We start from the raw sequence: 14,013 nt of genomic DNA on the forward strand, positions 1-14,013 counted from the left end.
GACCCCCCCCCCCCCCAAATCAATGCCCTTGATAAATATATAAATCCAGCAAGCCTTGTGCATATTTACAGTGTACAAACAGAAAGCCATAGCGGTTATCTATTTAATACAGCGTTTTATATTTGATTACGCATACTATGTGAGCACTGGTAATCTAATAATCTTATCCCACAGCATTGGCTGTAAATACCATATTAAAACCTATTACACTGCTAAACAAGGATAGCCAGGGGAAACTCAACACAAATTATAGCACATTTAAAAGACATCCTCTTATTATGCACCAAAACCCATTTTTCACATAATGGCATTTATTAACATGACACTGAGCATCTGTATTGCTGAAGCAACAAAAATACGATTCCCTTGAGTCCCCCGGAGGCCAATTATCCCGTATACTGCCATAATACCTGGCAGCATTATCAGAAAATAATTGTGGACAAGGATTTTCTATGACGTTCATTTGCACAGCGTATGTAGTTTCCACAATGTCATTATTAAAGGAAATTCTTCTTCTTTAGCATAAACTAAAATGTATATCACAGGGTTCTCTCTCATAGGAGAACATTAAAGGGAACTTGTTAGAAGTAAGATAGTGCCTGATTTCTTTCAAATCAATTGGTGTCAGAAAGTTATATAGATTTATAATTTGTTTCTATTTAAAAAAAAAGTCTTCCAATACTTATCAGCTGTTGTATGTCTTGCAGTAAGTGGAGTATTCTTTTAAGCCTGGCACAGTGCTCTCTCTGATGCCACCTCTGTCCATGACAGGAATTGTAAAGAGTGCTAGCAAATCCTCATAGAAAACCTCTCTTTCTCTGTAAAGTTCCTGTCATAGACAGAGGTGGCGGCAGAGACCCCTGTGTCACACTAGAAAGAATACACCATTTCCTGCAGGACATACAGCAGCTGATAAGTACTGGAAGACTTAAGATTTCAAAAAAAGTATTAAATTACAAACCTTTATAACTTTCTAAGACCACTTGATTTGAAAGAAAAAAAAATTCACAGGAGTAAACCTTTAATAATACTAGACAGTATGCAAATGTTAAAGGGGTTTTCCAGAGAAAACAGATTAATGGCTTATCCACTGGGTGAGCCATCTATAGCTGATCGGCGAGATCGAATGGCAGCGTACACCTAGGGTGTACTAGAAAACATGGATACATCCTATGGCCATATGCATGTTTTCCAGGCAGCCTTAGGGCTGCATCCAAATACTTCAGCCAAGGGTATTAAGCAATCGGACTTGCGTTGCGCTCATTTTTAGACACCAGGAAAGAAGGCTGCCGAAATGGAAGAACCCCTTTAAGAAACAAGACAAAATTTAACTAAAAAAGAAAGTGTTCATAAATTAAAATTGACTAATTAACTTGTAGAACAATTTGTGCTCAGATTGATATGACAAAACTGAAATAATGAGCGAATAAAAAGCGATGCTAAAATTCCTTAACATTAACATAATTATCTGAAATAATGATCCTATAAAAAGCGCTAAGTGTAATTTTTTTCCCTGTTACCAGAACAATACATTAATGTACATTGCGCTATTTTTGATCTCCTGTTCGCCTCATTTCACTTCCGTTGAGACTTCCCTGTCCTGTTATTTTAGCACAGGCGAGTGTCTCGTTGCTTTAATTAATTCTATGGAGATTCCTTGTGAGTGTTTAAATTTTGCTTCCATTTACAATGCCCCCATGTAAAGATTATCTTCTCTAAAGTCATTTTTCTTTGACTCTCCGCATTTTCAATTATCCAGGGTGTTAAGCACAGTATTAAATACCTTCATATTTAATAAAAACACCAGAATAAAGAGTACTAAGGGATTGAGCTGTTCTATGAATACTACACATAAAATAAGCTAAGAGAGTACTATAGTTTCAACAGAGGTCACTCTTTGTAGAATAAAAAGTCACACGACTCTACTATATCATATCTGTATAAATTCCTCAAGGTTTTCAAGCTAATTAAAGAGCTTTTCTGGTCACTTTAATTATATAAAAAAAAGCTCGGGCTTAAAATAATAAAAGTGGTCAAACTCTGGTTACTAATCCCCTGGAGGGCCCAAGAAGCTTCGGAGTGGGAGATCGGTAATTTAGTACTACATATTTTATTTTTTTACATTTTTTTCTAAACGGTTTTCAATTGTTAAAATTTAGTGGCCAAGTTTAAATATTTTGGTCGAGGACTTACCATGCAGTCTTATAGTAAAGGTCCCCATACATAACGGTTTGGCATTCTGGGTATATAATGTAAGGGGGATAGGGGTTGGGTCTGATAGAAAATTAGCACGAAAAGTACTACGCTTAACTATACAAAGAATAACATTTACATGCAGACACTGTAATAACCAATCAAAAGAGGTCTGTAATTTACAAATTCATTTAAAGAAGTATTCCCAACTCAACTCGTATAGTTAATCTTGTTGGTCTCTCCAAGTTATATATATTTTGCAAATACATTCATTTAGCAAACCTATCTTCTTCTCTTGATATGCTGTTCTTTCCAGCCCATTGTCTAGGTTACTGACCTCCACCCTGCTCTAAAAGTAGTGGTCTGGCTGGTGTATATATAGATATAGTACACATATCTAACATACAGTATACACACACACTATGGGGAAGATATATAAACATGGTGTAAAGTGGAACTGGCTCAGTTGCCCCTAGCAACCAATCAGATTCCACCTTTCATTTTACAAAGAGTCTGTGAGGAATGAAAAGTGGAACCTGATTAGTTGCTAGGGGCAACTGAGCCAGTTCTACTTTATACCAGTTGGATAAATCTCCTATATCTCTATAAATCTACATTATGGCTATATATTACAGACATAATGTAGATTTATAGAGATATAGGAGATTTATGTTCGTATCTGTGTGTGTATATGTATGTGTTTATATGCGTGCACAGACACATACACGCACTCCAGCCAGACCACTTAATGTGTACCTGTCATTTGTAAAAACTTTTGACAAAAGTGTCGATTGTTCCAGATCTGAGTGTTCAGACCCGTACCGATCTGGAGAATAAGCAGGCAGAGGACCAAGGCTGCAGTGCTTCCTCTCCCTGTTCTGTGTAAGGAAAAAAAAAAAAGTCGGGCTCCAAAGTTTTTACAATTGACAGGTACACTTTAATGTATTTGCAAAAATATTTTACTTGATGGGCTCTACAAGTATTATATTAGTTGAGATGAGAATACCCCTTTAACCATAGAGAAGCCTAGATGATGTGTCTGCTATACATTGCAATGCCAGGATTTATGTTTCATGTAAATGAAATTTAAGGAGGTAATACCAATAAAATGAAAATTATTATTTAGAGTATAATTATCCTATATAAATTAGTCACATGCACCATTGTGTGACTGACTTATGAATGTGGTAAAAGAGCCACTAAGAGTAAAAACTAAATCGGTTCTCTCTCTTATTCTTACTTTGTTGTCAATCCAATATGTTATACACCAAGGACTGGCAGACGGAGTGCGTAGATCTAGAAGGGTTTTCAGATGTGATTTATATTCCTTGTTTGGCAAAGTGACCATGATAGTTTTGATGCATTGCTGCGTGCCTGTGAGGAGGCAAGTTCTCCCTAGTTGATAGGAACGTTGTACTTTTGTAAGATAAAGAAGGTAGTTTATTTAGGTCTCCATATTAACCTATCACTGTATTTTACCTTAGCGAATAAAAATATACATGGTATTAAACATGACCTAAATAGACTATAATACAATCTCATTGACATTCGTCCTCCTTAAACATGATGTAAATTATAAGTTCATACCTTGTATTGATTAAAAAGATTTATGAGATTACAACTAAAATCCTGTTACTCTAATACATCTTATTAGAGAAAAATGCCTCTATCACCACCTATGTGCTAATTCTTACCATCTACATGCACCGAACTCTCAATTTATTGTTAAAATTCATCTCTAGGGACAAGACAGATTATCAGCTCACTAAGGACCACAGCGACCCACAGAAGTCTGGGCAGAGGGGAGGCAGAAGAGGGAGCTGCTGAGTGAGACAACACAGGCAGAGAGGGGCACACAGAGGATGCTGAAGCTTGTAGTAAGTGTTCTATTTCAACCGGAGCAGGACTCCTAAAGTTAGGATTATTGGCTTAATGATAATTGGAATATGTAAAAAGGGCCAGTGTAAACTGCTAGCAATAAAATTTAAAAGACTGCATGACCGATATAGCGATTTTTCGTGCACTCCATCCTAAAATGGTTTGAACTACATGAAGGCTCTTTAAAGGAATGCTCAATCTCATTGATCGGCACCTCCTGCCTTGTGTAAAGGAACCTTGAGGAACATGATATTTTCTTTTCTCTGAGTGCTGTATATGGAAGACATACTGCAGCGGATAGCCTCCACCCACTGAAGCTGAGGTCAAAGATTACCCTACTGAATCAGGTTTACTGGCACCAATCCAATTCTAGACAGTGCAACCTCACAACCTTCCTGTAGCAAAGTCTATACCTCCTTGCAGGGATAATTTTTGCCAAAAAAAAAAAAAAATTACAAAAATATTTGCGGAGCAGCTTTTCATTTTGGCTCTTCTTACCTAGTACATGAAAATATAAATAACAGTAAAAAAGACTCCAAGACCTTTTTGAAGCAGCTTGTTGAGGCCAGCTTGGCAGGTGGCACTGCTGGAGAAAAAGAATCAAAGAAGAATCTTGCAGACCGTTTTCTGTACACAGAACCTTTCAGTGACAATCTCCAATGCATCTTAATTGTTTTTACTTGTGTAAATCAGCTCGCCCAGGGGAACTATTGATCGGTAAATAGCTTTTGTTGGAAGATCACTAATCCTAACTATTTATTTATCTTCTGCTGCTGGTTTCAGTATTTGCAGACGGTTTGTCTTTAAGAAAGTCTTTGTAGGCTAATCCTGGCTTTTTATTAAGAGTGTTTAGCATGGATATTCATGTCATCATATAGAAGGATTATCAATGGGGACATGAATGAGCGGACTTCTTCTAGAAATTCTATGCATTTCAACGTCAATACATTCTCTGTGTTCCACATACACACTGTACAAAGGTTTTTATATTTTTTCATTTTCATTGATTTTACTTTGGATTCTGGCTTTTTGGAATGTATTTATTTCCCTGAATTTAGAAGAACTAGGACTATAATATTTTAATTAAAGTAAAATGTTCCAGATCACTTAAAACAAACAAAAATTTTTTAAAGGACATAAACTGCTTACGTGTGTGACCACTTTAATCGTGAACATGGGCTAATACTAGGGTAATATAACTACCAGTATTGAAAATACAGAGATGGTTCTTCATAGCACTTCATATGAAAAACAACTCTCAACAAAACATGTCTCTTGTCTTCCTTGGACAGAAACGCTTTGGTCCAGGCTCCAGGAATCTTATGTTCGGCTTAGCTTAAAGATAGGGTACAATCATCTTTAAACACCACTTTACATTGCATCACTTATCTTGTCTTAGGCTATGTGCACACTACGAGAGAGACCGGCCGTTCCGTGATCTGGCCGGGTCATGAAACGGCCGGTCTCTGAAAAGATAATTCCGGCCGGTACTTAATTACCGGCTGGATGATCTTTCCGGCCGCAGTATTCTCATGCAGGCCAGAGCCGCTTGCTTCATTGTGTGAACTGACAGGTCTTTTTGCGGCCGCAATTCACTGAATGCGGCCGCAGAAAACTAACATGTCAGTTCTTTGCTGCGCCGCATGGGATCCCGGCCGGAGCGTATATTGTGTGTATACGCTCTGGCCGAGATCCCATAGAAGAATAGGCTGTGTTCCACACCATACAAAGTATGGCGGTTGTTGCCGATGGCAACAACGGCTGTACTTTTATGTAGTGTGAACATAGCCTTATAATGTACAAGTCACAAGTATGTATGTGAGAATACTTAAGATCCGTAAAAGCAGTCTCTTTCTAGACTACCACAATTGTGTGTTCTTCGAGTAAAATGCATACTGACAGGCTACATTTGGTTTACCTAAAGCAAGAGTCATATGCTGGAATATCATTTTGATGGTATTTCTATGTATATCCACAGTGTACTCATTCATATGATTGTATACTCTGGATCTAGGCAATCATACTTAGAGGGATTTCTCGGGTTTTTAACACTGATATCCATACTATAGGCCATTAAAATCTCATTGGTGGAGTGCCAACACCCATTACCCAAGCAGGTCAGTTGTTTGGGGAAGCCTCTGCAATGGGACTCATACACAGTGAATGAACCTTGAAGTCTGTGAAGTCTACTGTGCAGAGGTGGCGTGGTTCTTGTCACATGTGCCCATTAACTGTTAATGTGGTGCTCTTCCGACATTCTTTGTTTTTATATCTCAGTAACATGTCAAAAGTTTTGATTTGTTGGGATCTGAGTGTTCAGAACCCTGCTGCACTACTCCCTAGCTTTCTGCAATCTGTCTCACTGCATCAGGCAAGCTCCATAGATTAATAATAAAGCTCATCTCATAAAGTGAGATAGAGATCGCAGGGAGACAGTAAGAGTAGCCCTGAGCTGTGAGCTTCTCCCAGCTATACCTTGAGATTGTGAGGGTTTGAACACTTACACCAGACTAGTCAAAATTTTTGACATGCATGTGCGATACGTCAAACTTTTTTTTTTTTTTATTACGACAAGGACACTTTAAAGCAAATGTACTACTAGGTACATCGCTTTGTGTTTATTACTTAAACAGACCGGTGCAGGGATGCCATTGCCATAGTCCTTTATTTGAACTACTGACCGATTCCTGCCGCCCCCCAGTTTGGCGAAACTCCCCTCCTCTGTGGCGTGGCTCCATTAGAATCACACTGGCCTGCCCCCTGTGCTTTGTGCTGGGCCTGTGTGGGAACCGGTTAAAAAAAAGGACCGCGCCCCTGGCATCCCTGTGCCAATGCTGGTCTGTTCATGTAAAAACCACAAAGCAATGTACCTAGTTGTAAATTCGCTTTAAATTTGAAGACAAAAAAATGGAAAACAGTTTATTTATGACTGTGTCCTGCTATATAATACATTTATCTAAAAATTAAAGGTCACACAAAAGACAGTAGGCATTGCCGCTAGTCACGTTGCAGAGTGTAGGAAAAACTGTACAGAGAAGAATCTGCAGAGATGGAACGTTCTTTGCTAAGTATATTAATACCAAGCCGGCTCGAAGTAACAAACATTTGGAGCCCGAGACGTGGGAAAGTAGCAGTTGTAACTTGCTGGTTCTTATCAAATTTCCCATTTGTTTTTCCTGAGCATTTTCGCGGCTTGTTTTTCAGGTATTTATCAGCATTATATATTTAAGTGCAGCTGGTGGAAAGTAATGGTTTTATTTTCAGATTCTCTACACAGACCTTGAGGGCTTATATCTATAATTATGTATTAATGAAGCTGTAAATCAACACTGATAAACACTGGTAAACAACATTTCAGTGATTTATATGGAGTCATATTTTTAATTAGAATTAAAGGGGTTGTCTGGGCTAATGAATATAGCTAATTTGTTTCAGAACATACTGTAGAAACTTACCAATGCATTCTCTATAACAAGGATTCTCATGACCACACCATATGGACTTGTGCCTGTGTTTGTAGACCTCCAAAAATAACTATGGATGTTCAGTGGACATAGGAGTCTACGGACATAGCCTATCCATAGAACCAGAGGGGAATCCAAGTAAAGGACATAGGTCCTTTTTCAACTAGTACAATCATGACCCACTTCAATTGGGTCATTATTATTATTTAAGGAGCATTTTTTTAGGAACCATCATTTAAGCAAGCACACACTGGGCCATATAATCTAGTCAACAGATCTCAGTCACGGAAAGTTCTATAACGGAGAATATGCAGTTTAAGGCTGGGTTCACATGCTGTATGACAATGGCCATTCTGTGAACTGGCTGTGTCACAGAAAGGCCAGTGTAAGTGAAGATCATCCAGTCTGGAACTGCAGTACCGGCCGGATGAACTTAATTTATGTTGAACTGGGATGCGGGTGCATTCGGGTACAGCTGCATCTCAATTCACTATAGTAAACAATGGAAAGTGCGGCCGGAGCCGCACTTTTCATTGTGTGACCCGACAGTTCTCTTCTGCCGCTATTCAATTCTGGCCGGGGCATATACTATGGTTATACACTTTGGCCGGGATTCCATTCATTTTCAATGCTAAGTATTTTTTGAAATGATCACGGCCGTTGTTGCAAATTGCAATAACGGCCGTGATTAATTCATAAAATATTTTGTGTGACCATAAAGGGTTTCTATAAGGAGTATAAACAAAATTGCAGTGTGACCATTGTGTCAAAGTGTAGAGTGGAAACTTTGTAAGATATCTTACTATAGAAAAAGAAAGATAAGAGAGGATAAAAGAAAGAAGATGAAAAGTAGAGAAAGGAGTGATAGAAGAGAAATAAGAAAGAGAAGTTCAGGGAAAACTGATAATTGAAATGCCTATACACCTGGATTGACTGACAGCTTTGCCTGCTGTTGCAACATATACGCTCAGTACACTCATGCGTCATACATCTAAATTATTTTTCCACAGAAAACACCACTCGCTCCACATTCTAAAAGTGTAAAGACGTATCGCTGTGGTATATTGTCACCTGAGATGGATCAGTGTGGCTTCTGTCAGCTAGAGTTTGTGGGTCACCGGGAGATTTACATCTTATTACAACCAGCTTATAACAGATCACACAGAACAGATAAAGTTCTGCTCCCTGGTTACTGTAGTTAACACTCCTATCCTTACAACTTATAGAGTTCTTTCTATATAGACATCACATCGCAGCTATGAGGACAGCCCCCGGTTTTGAGAAATGGAGCAGAAAACTTTACATATCAAAGCTAAATTACAGAGAAATCAAGTGGTTAATGTGTAGATCCCTAAGTGGCACCGCAGTAATTTAGACATTCATTTACATGACATGTTCACCCAACAATGAAGCAACCAGGATGACAATACTCCAGATCTACAGGGAAGCAAATAAATGAGCAATTATAACCGATTAAAATTGATGATGATTTGCCTGGGTCATTTCCTATTCCACTTACAGAACATATATATTAATAGTGAGCTCTCCGTGTAATTGCAGAGTGTGTGCTAGGATAATATTGCTCAAGCTGATTATTACCTTTGCACATACTTCCTCGCATATCATCATACGGCAGGCGAGCTCCCCGGCACCAGATGTCGTTGAATTGTAATTCTCAGCATGCTCTGCCAGACTACACTACATGACGTGTACACTCATTGCAGAATTATTTGATATAGTCAACAGAATATTAGATACTAACTCAGTCCAAACAACCATAACCTCATAGAAACATGAGAGCGTACTGTAAAAGCCTCCATGATCCTTGTAATGTAGTCAGTGACAGGTGGGGGTCAGCCAAATAGACTTCTCTGCTGGACTCTTCTACAGAATAGCAGCAGAGAGGGTAGAAAGGAGGAGGATAAAAAATATATCTATGTATATGTTAGAACTTGCGTCTACGTAATGTATAATAGAAAGTTCATTTGCAGAAAGAAAACCACATGCAAACATTTACTGAGTGTGGTTTTGGGTTAGGCAGCAGCTTACACACATGGTCAAATTAGTTCGGAAACGATATTGTAACCTTTCACACCTTCCCAACGTTTAGTAACTTTCACCAGTTTTTATGAACCAAAATCAGCAGTGGGCCAAAAACATGGCAGCGGTACACATCTTTCCATTATATATTAAGGCTGTGTTCACAAACCATCAAAATGACGGCTTTTTTTATTGGACTGGACTGGATTTAACGGTAAATGACTACCTTTATTTCACGCTTACGGACGTTACTCAATATAACAATGGCTGTTGTTGTATTGAATAACGTCTATTATAGGACGACTGTCTAATAAAAAACGGCCATCATTTTGATGGTGTGTGAACATTGGGGAAGATTTGTTAAGTGAAACTGGCTCAGTTGCCCCTAGCAACCAATCACATTCCACCTTTCATTTTCCAAAGAGTCTGTGAAGAATGAAAAGTGGAATCTGATTGGTTGCTAGGGGCAACTGAGCCAGTTTCACTTTACACCATGTTTAATAAACCTCCCCCTATATCTTCGGTTGCTGGGATTCACTGTGCATGCTCCATTTTTTGTCTAAGGGGGGGGTTCCAAACATTGCTGAGCACATTGTTCTGCAAGGCTCAGAAGACCCATAGAAAATGAATAGAGCGGTGGCTATACATTCATGCTATGCTTCACTCATTACAGGGACAATTTTCTCGGTTCTTGGGATCTGTGTGTGTGTGTGTATGTGTGTATGTGTGTGTGTATTTGTGTGTATGTGGCCTTTCTATGCTATGTTTTCAGGTTTGGCCATTTAGTTTTGCAAAGTGCTAGGAAGTACTTAGATCACTATAGGGCTCTCTAGGAATCTAAGCTTGGTTCAGTAAAGTCACAGGGGTGGTCTAAGTGTGGGATCATAACAGGCATGTTAAAATGTGTATTGCGGCCACGTGAGATCAGTCAATTAATAAAATCAGTCAAAAAACTGCCAAAAATACAATTTTGTCATAGTAAATATTAAACTTGTGGAAGCCCTTTATCTACAGCATATAACCCATCCCTGTGTGTTAATATGCTCCATTTTCATGGACATCAAGGTGTTTCGCTGTGGGTTGGTTATATGCGTTTACATGAAATACTTGGAATATTTCTGCTAACAGTTTCCGTCTATGATGAACCATGAAATAAACCAGACGGTGCAGTTACTGGACAAACTACTATGACTCGTATAGGTTCATGTGTCTGCATTATGTGTCATTTAGCAACAGCTTCTCTTTAAGCCTTACGTTGAGTGCATCCGGTGAAGGTATATCTATATAATATTCATTTTATTCTATTATGAATCATTGAAACGCACACTTATCCTGGTTTAGGATTAAAGCAACACAGTCACATTTTAGTGTCTGGTATTACGGCTGCAAGGCCCAACCACAGATCTAATGCCCCAAACTGAAAGCATGCTAAATCTCTAGTTTGGTTAATTAAACTCTTGACTGAACTGAGACTTGTGGGTAGATTACATATAGCTAAATCAAGCCCTGGGGTTATGTAGTTAGGGTGGGTTCACACCACGGAATTCTCGCGGATAATATCAGCGGAATTCTGCTGTCTGTCCGCGCGCCTTTCTGCCGGCTCCATAGACACCATTATATGGGGCGGCGTATTCCGCTATCCACCGAAAGAAGTGACATTTCACTTCTTTCGGCGGATAGCGGAATTTGCCGGCCCATAGAATGGTGTCTATGGAGCCGGCGGAAGGCATACGGCCGTGAGCGCGGACAGCCGACGGAATTCCGCGGAGTTTATCCGCGAGACTTCCGTAGTGTGAACCCACCCTTACACAGCAGTTCCAATTTCCCACTAAAAGCTACACAATAATATAGTGAAACCTCCTCTTTGAGGACACCAGATTTTGTGTGACAAACTTTCCGGCCACCACAGGCAGAGTGGCTATTTTCTTTGCAAAGACAAGTCCAGCCTCTTAGAAAACCTCTTTTTGATGCAATTTTGGATGGTTTTCCTATAAGTTTCACTGTCTATACAATCTTGGAAATTCAGGTACAGTCAACACACAACTGGCCATACTACAGTGTATAGGTTGTATAGGTCATATTATGTACCGACAGAAGAGGTCATACCCTATATGGGGGTCATGTCATTGGGTCTACGACCTAGGTCGTGTATCAAATAAATCAGCAATAATCTATAAAAGCACAATTATTTTCCATCCAAATTAATTTAATCAAGGTAAAAGTCAACCTGAAGATAAGTGGTTTTACATAAAGTCATTCGGCTATATGGTGTTACTTGAGAGAGGTGGGAAAGGGGGGGCGGATGAGGTTGGTTTCAACCATTATTAATAGGTGCAGGGAACCTGCATTAAAAAGTAGAAATGCACTATAGTCAAAGGGAGATCAGACCTTCCTATTTTTAGTAATCAGGGGTGTAGTAAAGGCAAGCAGAACCAGGAAAGGAACCTAATTTTTATAAAACAGAACCCTGTCCTCGATGTACGGTGCTGAAATTTATTTCTGATAACTTGAATGGGATTCTATGTGGTAAAACCCAAATCTTTTCATACAGCTGTACAGTTTAACTATATTAAATACAATTTTTTTTTTATATTTTGCTGTCATGTACACACTCCTAAAATCCAATAAATACAAGGCCGACGATACAACGCATATTTACCTGCAATACACCATGCACGGCATGTTATTGATCTCCTTGTCTGACTTGTATCTTCTGAAGTCCTCCCATATATCCTTAATGGCCGTGATAGCCAATATAATACAAATCGGAATAATGGCTATGGCGGGTTGAAACGCGTTGACCACTGGTACAAAATTAAGGGCTGCCAACATTACAAAGTACATATTTGCAAAGCGATGGAATTGTTCAAAAAGGTTCTTTGGAAGAAAAGACAGTATAGTATACTTGGTGGTCTTAATAGTATTATTCTGGTAAACACTGTTGGGATTCTCCTTCCATTTTGAACCTTGAAAGAGCAGGTTGGATCTTATAATCCGTTTTCCATCATCCTTTTTCCGTCTCCCCCTGATAACTCTCTCCCAGATCTCGGTGGTAATCGAAGCCATTGTTCTACTTGAACTTGATAAGAAATGGAAGCCTTTACTCAATGTCTTCCTAGACCGGGATAAGCAGCAGAATTCGGGTTCATCATACTGACGTTGTAATGGATAATCCTGGGTTTCCTTGGCTTAGTTACAATAAGAATACTGCAGCAAAATCCCAGGCCGCCTGAGTAGATCCTTCATGTGCGGTGAACTCCAGCAGACTATTTCCTTTTTTACTTCTTTCAAAGTACACCTGTTGATTGCAGACGTCACACCGGCTACTTGTGTGTCACTATAAACCAGTTATTCTTAGGGCAGGACGGTTGCCTCTGGGTCCTATAGGCCGTTTGCTTTAATCACAGTAATGAACTGCTCACCTGACTGGTATGCTAAGAAGCAGTCACAGCTCACTTGCATTTAAGACAATGGCATGGCAGAGTGCCATGTGCCTGCATACAATGAGCACAATGAGGAAGTCCATGAAATCTTTACCTACTGAAAGAGTGTACATGCGATACTGAACTTTGTACCAAGGATTGTGTATTAATAGAAACTGATATTCCCAGAACAATCAAGCTTGACACCATTTTCAAAGATTAACAATATACATTCTGTATATATTATATACATTTACATGCATGCAGTAATATAAAAAAAAAAAAGTATATATATATATTTTTTTAAATATATCAATACAATTAGGTAGTAACATAAGTACACCAGCTTCAAATAATCAGGGTAAAAGTTAAAAAAAAAAGTTAAAGGAAAACTACCAATACAAATTGTATGATACATAAATAATAAACCAGAATATAATTTAACGGCACTGAAAAAATCGGTGGCTAAAAAAGTTCAGGAGTTTAGAAAAGAAGGTATCATGACCTAATGAAGCACTGTACAGTATATAGAAACTAGAAAGGCAGAAGCCAATAAACAGGAACCACCTATATTCATATTATAATGAGGCTTAGGTGCCAATTCTTTTCATTGTGGATAAAAGAACAGACATTCTTCTTATTTAAACACAGTTACAATGTACAAAAATAAGGATCTATCTTGGTTTTAATTTAAATTGGGTAATGGCCAATAAGCAAAGTAGACCCTCATCATTCATACTATTTTTAGACAGCTTATTACTTAGAGATATTCCCATCTTATAAAGATGGCTTCCTGGCCACCTTCGGCCTGTTTGTGTCTGCTGAAGGCGATGAGGGGGCTGAAAAGTTATGCAATTTGAGTAACTTCCACTGATTTCAACGGGAATTGCACAAACAGCAAAGCTACCTGAACAGTGTAGCTCGCAGGGCAATGTAGTCTGTGTAACGATCATAATCGTAAATGGAATTGTGCAAATTGCCTAACTTCTTGTTTTCAGGTTCCCAACCACCTCCAA

The 14,013-nt window shown here is 38.8% G+C and overlaps 1 protein-coding gene across 3 annotated transcripts in view; it reads right to left on the minus strand.

Moving 5' to 3' along the window:
• The window catches only part of ATP10B (ATPase phospholipid transporting 10B (putative)), a 187,407-nt gene that overhangs the window by 64,024 nt on the left and 109,370 nt on the right, over positions 1-14,013 (minus strand). Inside the window, exon 1 of one of the 3 annotated variants that reach the window (XM_069969717.1) lies at positions 12,235-12,832. The exons of the other annotated variants lie outside the window; for them this stretch is intronic. Within the exon in view, the coding sequence (XP_069825818.1) occupies positions 12,235-12,641 (407 nt within the window). The 5' untranslated portion in view covers positions 12,642-12,832. Of the gene's footprint in view, positions 1-12,234; positions 12,833-14,013 lie in introns of those variants that run through there. 3 annotated transcript variants of the gene reach the window in all.

This window comes from Dendropsophus ebraccatus, chromosome 1 (assembly GCF_027789765.1).
Source record: "Dendropsophus ebraccatus isolate aDenEbr1 chromosome 1, aDenEbr1.pat, whole genome shotgun sequence".
In the NCBI taxonomy this organism is placed as follows: Eukaryota; Metazoa; Chordata; class Amphibia; order Anura; family Hylidae; genus Dendropsophus; species Dendropsophus ebraccatus.